The sequence below is a fragment of the Eschrichtius robustus genome, chromosome 12, assembly GCF_028021215.1.
Source record: "Eschrichtius robustus isolate mEscRob2 chromosome 12, mEscRob2.pri, whole genome shotgun sequence".
Classification (NCBI taxonomy): domain Eukaryota; kingdom Metazoa; phylum Chordata; class Mammalia; order Artiodactyla; family Eschrichtiidae; genus Eschrichtius; species Eschrichtius robustus.
Window position 1 is genome coordinate 84,149,225 of NC_090835.1, and position 9,133 is coordinate 84,158,357.

The 9,133-nt window shown below is 40.0% G+C and overlaps 1 protein-coding gene across 1 annotated transcript; it reads right to left on the minus strand.

Annotated features, from left to right (window-relative positions):
* Positions 1-4,086: 4,086 nt before the first annotated feature.
* LOC137774273 (HLA class II histocompatibility antigen, DR alpha chain) lies at positions 4,087-8,792 on the minus strand. The gene is made up of 5 exons (XM_068559541.1): positions 8,641-8,792; positions 6,344-6,589; positions 5,618-5,899; positions 5,154-5,319; positions 4,087-4,481 (listed from the first exon to the last, which is right to left on the minus strand). The coding sequence occupies exons 1-4, from the start codon at positions 8,717-8,719 to the stop codon at positions 5,165-5,167; spliced, it is 762 nt and encodes a 253-aa protein (XP_068415642.1). The 5' UTR covers positions 8,720-8,792; the 3' UTR covers positions 4,087-4,481; positions 5,154-5,164.
* Between the last annotated feature and the right edge of the window lie 341 nt (positions 8,793-9,133).

The window sequence follows — 9,133 nt, forward strand, 5'->3', positions numbered from 1 at the left end:
TCCAGGATAGATCATATATTGGGTCACAAATCAAGCCTTGGTAAATTTAAGAAAATTGAAATCATATCAAGTATCTTTTCTGACCAGAACGCTATGAGACTAGATATCAATTACAGGAAAAAATCTGAAAAAATACAAACTCATGAAGTCTAAACAATACACTACAAAATAACTAAGAGATCACTGAAGAAATCAAAGAGGAAATCAAAAAATACCTAGAAACAGATGACAATGAAAACACAATGACCCAAAACCTATGGGATGCAGGAAAAGCAGTTCTAAGAGGGAAGTTTATAGCAATACAAACCTACCTCAAGAAACAAGAAAAATCTCAAATAAGCAACCTAACCTTACACCTAAAGCAATTAGAGAAAGAAAAACAAAAACCCCCAAAGTTAGCTGAAGGAAAGAAATCATAAAGATCAGATCAGAAATAAATGGAAAAGAAATGAAGGAAACAATAGCAAAGATCAAAAAAACTAAAAGCTGGTGCTTTGAGAAGATAAACAAAATTGATAAACCGTTAGCTAGACTCGTCAAGGAAAAAAGGGAGAAGACACAAATCAACAGAATTAGAAATGAAAAAGGAGAAGTAACAACAGACATTGCAGAAATACAGACGATCATGAGAGATTACTACAAGCAACTATATGCCAGTAAAATGGACAACCTGGAAGAAATGGACAAATTCTTAGAAAAGCACAACCTTTCAAGACTGAACCAGGAAGAAATAGAAAATATAAACAGACCAATCACAAGCACTGAAATTGAAACTGTGATTAAAAATCTTCCAACAAACAAAAGCCCAGAACCAGATGGATTCACAGGTGAATTCTATCAAACATTTAGAAAAGAGCTAACACCTATCCTTCTCAAACTCTTCCAAAATATAGCAGAGGGAGGAACACTTCCAAACTCATTCTACAAGGCCACCATCACCTTGATACCAAAACCAGACAAAGATGTCACAAAGAAAGAAAACTAAGGGCCAATATCACTGATGAACATAGATGCAAAAATCCTCAACAAAATACTAGCAAACAGAATCCAGCAGCACATTAAAAGGATCATACAACATGATCAAGTGGGGTTTATCCCAGGAATGCAAGGATTCTTCAATATACGCAAATCAATCAATGTGATAACCCATATTAACAAATAGAAGGATAAAAACCATATGATAATCTCAAGAGATGCAGAAAAAGCTTTTGATAAAATTCAACACACATTTATGATAAAAGCCCTCCAGAAAGTAGGCATAGAGGGAACTTACCTCAACATAATAAAGGCCATATGTGACAAACCCACAGCCAACATCGTTCTCAATGGTGAAAAACTGAAACCATTTCATCTAAGATCAGGAACAAGACAAGGTTGCCCACTTTCACCACTATTATTCAACATAGTTTTGGAAGTTTCAGCCATAGCAATCAGAGAAGAAAAAGAAATAAAAGGAATCCAAGTTGGAAAAGAAGAAGTAAAACTGTCACTGTTTGCAGATGACATGATACTATACATAGAGAATCCTAAAGATGCTACCAGAGAACTACTAGAGCTAATCAATGAATTTGATAAAGTAGCAGGATGCGAAATTAATGCACAGAAATCTCCTGCATTCCTATACACTAATGATGAGAATTCTGAAAGAGAAATTAAGGAAACACTCCCATTTACCACTGCAACAAAAAGAATAAATACCTAGGAATAAACCTACCTAAGGAGACAAAAGACCTGTATGCAGAAAACTATAAGACACTGATGAAAGAAATTAAAGATGATACAAACAGATGGAGAGATATACCATGTTCTTGGATTGGAAGAAGCAAGATTGTGAAAATGACTATACTACCCAAAGCAATCTATAGATTTAATGCAATCCCTATCAAACTACCAATGGCATTTTTCACAGAACTAGAACAAAAAAGTTCACAATTTGTATGGAAACACAAAAGACCCCGAATAGCCAAAGCAATCTTGAGAAAGAAAAATGGAGCTGGAGGAGTCAGGTTCCCTGACTTCAGACTATACTACAAAGCGACAGTAATCAAGACAGTATGGTACTGGCACAAAAACAGAAATATAGATCAATGGAACAGGATAGAAAGCCCAGAGATAAACCCATGCACATATGGTCATGTTATCTTTGATAAAGGAGGCAAGAATATACAATGGAGAAAAGACAACCTCTTCAATAAGTGGTGCTGGGAAAACCGGACAGCTACATGTAAAAGAATGAAATTAGAACACTCCCTAACACCACACTCAAAAATAAACTCAAAATGGATTAAAGACCTAAATGTAAGGCCAGACACTATAAAACTCTTAGAGGACAACATAGGCAGAACACTCTATGACATAAATCACAGCAAGATCCCTTTTGACCCACCTCCTAGAGAAATGGAAATAAAAACAAAAATAAACAAATGGGACCTAATGAAACTTAAAACTTTTGCACTGCAAAGGAAACCATAAACAAGATGAAAAGACAACCCTCAGAATGGGAGAAAATATTTGGAAACAAAGCAACTGACAAAGGATTCATCTCCAAAATATACAAGCAGCTCATGCAGCTCTATATCAAAAAAACAAACAACCCAATCCAAAAATGGGCAGAAGACCTAAACAGACATTTCTCCAAAGAAGATATACAGATTGCCAACAAACACATGAAAGGATGCTCAACATCACTAATCATTAGAGAAATGCAAATCAAAACTACAATGAGGTATCACCTTACACCAGTCAGAATGGCCATCATCAAAAAATGTACAAACAATAAATGCTGGAGAGGGTGTGGAGAAAAGGCAACCCTCTTGCCCTGTTGGTGGGAATGTAAATTGATACAGTCACTATGGAGAACGGTATGGAGGTTCCTTAAAAAACTAAAAATAGAACTACCATACGACCCAGCAATCCCACTACTGGGCATATACCCTGAGAAAACATTAATTCAAAAAGAGTCATGTACCACAATGTTCATTGCAGCACTATTTACAGTAGCCAGGACATGGAAGCAATCTAGGTGTCCATCGACAGATGAATAGATAAAGAAGATGTGGCACAAATATACAATGGAATATTACTCAGCCATAAAAAGAAACAAAATTGAGTTTTTTGTAGTGAGGTGGATGGACCTAGTGTCTGTCATACAGAGTGAAGTAAGTCAGAAAGAGAAAAACAAGTACAGTATGCTAACACATATATATGGAATCAAAAAATAAAAATGCTTCCTATGAACCTAGGGGCAGGACAGGAATAAAGACGCAGGCATAGAGAATAGACTTGAGGACACAGGGAGGGGGAAGGGTAAGCTGGGACAAAGTGAGAGAGTGGCATTAATATATATACACTACCAAATGTAAACTAGATAGCTAGCGGGAAGCAGCTACACAGCACAGGGAGATCAGCTCTGTGCTTTGTGACTACCTAGAGGGGGGGATAGGGAGGGTGCGAGGGAGATGCAAGAGGGAGGGGGTATGGGGATATATGTGTAGGTATAGCTGATTCACTTTGTTATACAGCAGAAACCAACACAACATTGTAAAGCAATTATAGTCCAATAAAGATGTTAAAAAAAAAAAAAGAAAATGGTAATGCCAATCTCAGTGTCCAATCTCATGCCTCCTTAAGTCTAAAATGCATGGTGTTGATTTGGAAATCCTGTTATGTATATGAACGCTCCTGTATTCTGCTCACTGCTCCACCACCATCTGTTCCCCACCATCTGTCTCATCCATTATCAGAAGTCTTCCTTAGGATTTAAGATTCACTCTCCTGAAGATCCAGATATCTCATTGATTTGGAGGCTTAAGAATCCAAACCAGATTATGAACGTGTTGCTAAGTCATCTCTCAACAAATAAACCCTACTCTAGGGTTTTCTATATAAGGACCAGACCACAGCAGCTGGATTGCTGGCAGATCCTCTGAATGGACTTGGGTCCTAATAAACCGGACTATTTCTGATTAACTACAGAGCCTATAAGATACATTCAGCGTTCAGACATTTCAGGATGAAAGGATCACATATACTCCCCAGCCACCATGAAGAATTGGCTCAGATACCAGAAACTCCACTTAAGACCCACTCAAAGTTTATTGTATTCAGAAAAATCACAATTGCAGTCAGAAGAAACTCCAAATAATAAGTATACAAGAGATAGCCCATAGAGCATTCAAAAAGTTCCATAGCAGAGAAAGGATCCTATGGGCTCTATTCCAAAGGCATTACATAGTGATAATAAAAAGACAGTGGAAAACGGAGGGAAAGCCAATACAAGAAGGAGCAATAAACAGGGAATAACTAGACATTAGAATTTGGAGATTGTAGAAGGCGTCTTTACTCTTAGAGTAGCTAAAGTGTTGGGAAGTGCTGAAGGATGGTTGTCATCACTGAGGTGAACAATTGGGGTACTGCCAGGTTTGTAGAGCTATTAAAGCAGAAATATCTTCATCGATCTTCTCTTTAACGAAGTCCATTACCTGTAGCAGGACACACACAGTTACTATAAAGTTTAAGATGAATATTTTGAGCTCTTACCTTCAGATTCCTTCCTCTTCACCTTTAATCCTTTGACTTTGGAACAGTCTCTTAGTATTTGTGTGACCTCTTGTAAATACAACCTTTCCAACCTTCCAAGTAAGCACGAATGAGCAGACCATGCTTTACTTTCTCTTAGACCTTCTGACACTATTTTTCAGAATGGAGGGGTAAAAACAGGCTTTGGCCTCCAAGAGATTTCCACTTCATACAATGAATCTACCCTAAACCCCAAAGAGTGAAGCTCTGGAAATGCTTCAGAACAGATATCCTGCTCAGGAAATATAAGCCAGGAGGAGTCTTAATCTTGAAGTTGACTTTCCCAGATCACAGGACTCAGTATTCTAATGTGAAACGATTATTTTAGGTACTGGAGATAAGTTCTAAGACAGGAGGTGTGGTTTTAGGGGCACATGTATGGGAAGGAACGTAGGACTGTGAGGCTTTGGAGTATCAGATGACGGCAATGTCTGATTTTGTCCAGCAAAGATAAATCAAGGGCCATGACTTTTGCACTTGTTTTCCCTTAAAGGCGTCACATGTCCTTTCCCACACTCTGTTTCCTTCCTCTGGATCATTCCATATATGTCTTCCTCTGACCACAGCAAACCCACCTGCAGGTGCCTCACAGAGGCCCGCGGTGTTCAACAGTGTTGCCTTTGCGCACGCCCTTGATGATGAAAATGGTCCCAACAATGATGCCCACCAGAGCCACAATCAGGCCCAGGGCACACACCGCGTTCTCTGTGGTCTCTGGGAGGGGGGTTGGAGCTTCATACTCTGGGGAAAAATAAATCAGAGTGCAGAATAATGCATGTGGTAGGGAGCAGCACTTAGGACCAAATATAGGGTACTTAGTCAAAAGAATATTTTTTCATCAACTAAATAAGAGGAAGACAGGATGACGCATTAAGGGAATTACAGATTAGAAGTGGGGAAAGCTGAGCAATGGGAGACCAGGAACAGGCATTGGAGCAGTTGTTATGAAACAGTTAGGGGACTTGTGGCCCCAAAGGGCCAGACGCATGCATCACAGGAGGAAACCGTAAAATACAGGAGATTGAAGGATGGGTCTTACCCCAGTGCTTGAGAAGTGGCTCCTCCAAACCCCAGTGCTCCACCTTGCAGTCATAGACATCCTCGGTTGAGGGCACGAAGGGGAGGTAGTGAAACTTGCGGAAAAGGTGGTCATTCCTGGGCAGGAAGACTGTCTCTGACACTCCTGTGGTGACAGGTTTGCCATTTTGAAGCCACGTGACATTGATCGCTGGTGGAGAAAACTTGTCGATGAAACAGATGAGGATGTTGGGCTCTCCCTCTTCCACAGGGGTGTTTGAGAGCACAGTCACTTCTGGAGGTACTGGGGGACAGGTGACAGAAATTAGCTTTCCCTGCTTAGTCCTGCCCTTCTCCCTCCCACCAAGGCTGAAAAAGCAATTGAAATTGTGCCCTGAGAATCTGTGTCATGGTCTCAGATACCCAGCTCTAATACCCTCCCCCATGAACGGGAACCAACATTGAGGTGTAAAGATACCCAAGGACCTCATTCCTGGCTCCCCCAGCATGGATTCAGGGCAATGACTTTATGAGAGACTGTGGATGCTAGAGACGAGATGTGAGCACATCAAGAAAGGAACAAACTCATAAAGTTCTTGGGCTGGTGGCATGAGAATTTGGAGCTTGCATATGGCAAGAACAGGTCCCTGGGAGGGAAAGGCAGTCATAGTAACATAACACAAAGAGCTGAAGTATCTATCTAAAGCTACAATTCCCAAGTCTAGGAGTGCAGCAGAGAGAGAGGTACCATTGGTGTTTGGGGTGTGGTTGGAGCGCTTTATCAAGATGTCCAGGTTGGCTTTTCCCACAGCAATATTGGCCAATGCACCCTGAGCCTGAAAGCTGGCAAAATTTCCAAATTCTTTAAGCCGCCACACTGTCTCCTTCCTTTCCAAATCCACGTGGAAAATCTCATCACCATCAAAGTCAAACATAAACTCGCCTGACTGGTCAGGGACCAGAGAGAATTCAGCCTGGATGATCACATGATCCTCTGAAAAGACAAGAAAGGGAATTAGGGTGGGAACCAGGAGAGAGTGTTGAAGAAGAACCCAGGATGTGAGACACACAAATGTGGGCAGGGGTAGTGGAAAGAGAGGGCCAAGTGGAAAGGAGGAGTGATGGAGAGTAGGGATGAGTGGGAAGATGAGGCCTGGGTGAAGGACATTCGTGTTCAACAGAGCTGGGAGTGGACAAGCAAAGGTTCAATTTAGAGAGTGTGGATTGAGGAAATGAGCTCTGAAAAACTAGAGTCTCGTGAAGCTTTTGTTTGACTCCATGTTACTGCCTGAGAAATGATTCCCTCTTTAGAATTTCAGCAGTAGCCCCTAAAAGAGAAATGTTCTCTCACTCTCTTGACCTAGGAATTAAATAATTTAAGCCAGAATCCCAGGGCATGTCTCAGAGCACCATAACTCTAAGAAGAGAGAAACAATGTTTAAAAGGTTGGGTTTGAACTCTGGAATCAAATTAAATCTCGAATTCTCATTCAGCTACCTAGTGATCTTGAGTACATTACTTTATCTATTTATATGTAGTTTTCCCATTATATTCCACTGTGGTTTTGCTTCTATGTTGGGTTTGTTTTTAAGATGAAATGAGACTAGTTTTAAGTAATTTCTTAGTATATCATCGGGATTACAACAAGTACTTTAGCATCAGAAACTGCTTTATGTTTAAGGGCCAGACCCATGGAATATATGACTGGAGATTGTGGTACCCAAATAATTAAGTTTGAGACCTTGTAGCATTGTAGAGCACTCACTTTCCTGTATCCACACCCACACCCTGCATCCCTCTGAGGGAAGTATTATATTTGGATTGACCTCACCAACGTTCCCTTGCATCTTAAAGATCTTTAGATTGAGACTGTCATTAAGGGACATATTCTATTATGGTTGATAGTGAGAATAATCTACACCAAGGGAATAATGGACTTGAAATAAGAAAGCTACAGTTGAAGAGTAGGCTGCCTCTGTGGTGCATGTAAATGAGCGGCGGGTTTTAAAATCCAACTGTATATTGATAAACCTAGGGATTTATCTAGCATTTGCAGCTACACACACACACACACACACACACACACACACACACACACACACACACACATTCTAACTTCCTCTTTTAGCTCCAAGGGAAGCTATCTTTCCTGGAAGGCATCCTTGTATGTGGCTCTTTCTGGGCAATAGAAACCTACACTGTCATCATGGGTCTTGGAGCTAGGTTATTACTTTACCTATTTCCAGTCTACCTGCCACCTTCTTTGGGGGGCACTCTGGGCGAAGAATGTTTTTTCACAATACACCTTCACAACGGCACAATATTTGCTCTGGAGATGGTAGAGAGTAATATCAGACACTTCACTTCCTTACTCATTTTTCTACCCTCTTAAGAATATTACTAAGTTACAGTGACCAAAGATCCTTTTAAGATCCACTGTAATTGGGATTATCACCGTCCCAAGAGACAGTAAATTAAATGCAATTCATATCAGCATGCCTGCCCTTCCCCCTCCCTTGGGTGAATGGTTGCTTTTTGGTGATTTTCCTTTCTAGTGATCTTTAGTATAATGTCTGTGCTCCAAATAGGCTGACAGAATTGACAGGCCAAAAGATAGCTACCGTGGCAAAAATAGTTAAGAACAGGTGTCAAGAAATCTCATATTTTTTTCTGACTTAATCCTCATGAAATTACATGAGGTTTTTAATTTTTACTAATTTTCCAGGAATGAAAAGTTAAAGAGCAGAAACGTATCTTGTTAATGCCTGTCAGAAAATATTTCCCTGAAAGTTTGGCTTATATCAAAGTCAATAGTATTAATCAGTATACAATTCAGTTTTTCTTCTCTAATCTAAATTTTACTTCAATTGCTGGTGAGCAGAGAACTCTTCTAACTACAATTTATTATAATGTTAGAGTTAGACCCAGAAAATACCTGTCACTCTTCTTTTTCACTCCAAAGATTGTCTTTCAAATGTCCACAATTCACTTCTCCGATGCTCTCAGAACTTATTTATCCCTACTTTTGATTCTTTCAGCACTTACCTGTGATAGCCCATGATTCCTGAAGGCTTATCAGAACCGTGATGAAAAATCCTGGTATTGGGACTCCAATTATGGCCATTTTCTTTTTAGGCGTCTCGATGAGGGTCAGTAGAGCTCAAGGTGGGTCACAACAGACTGGAATACAAGTAAAGAGAATGTAGGGTGTCAGAGTCTGACTGATTAAAATTTAGAATCAGTTGAGCTGCAGCCAATCAGAAAAATCGTTTGAGATGACACTGCTGTTGCTAAGGGAAGGACTTTTGCAAAGGGTCCAGGAAAGGTGATGCTTTGTTCATTAGATGAAAAGGAACTTCTTAATCAATCAAACAAACTCACAACCAAACAAAAAGAACAAAAAAATCGAGTTTTCAAGAATGATGGGCAATCACTCAGAGACTCTTCCATCCCAATCCAAGTGCCAGAAATGGATCTGCCTGAAGCACATTAGTGAGAATAGAATCAATGGAAATATCCTAAGATGAGAGTTAATGGC

Excerpts from the sequence above, each read along its gene's own strand:
- LOC137774273 (XM_068559541.1), bottom strand. The coding sequence starts at position 8,719 with ATGGCCATAATTGGAGTCCCAATACCAGGATTTTTCATCACGGTTCTG. Across the intron at positions 5,900-6,343 it reads CCACACCCCAAACACCAATG|TACCTCCAGAAGTGACTGTG; the intron begins GTACCTCTCTCT and ends CCTGTCCCCCAG. Across the intron at positions 5,320-5,617 it reads GCCACTTCTCAAGCACTGGG|AGTATGAAGCTCCAACCCCC; the intron begins GTAAGACCCATC and ends ATTTTTCCCCAG.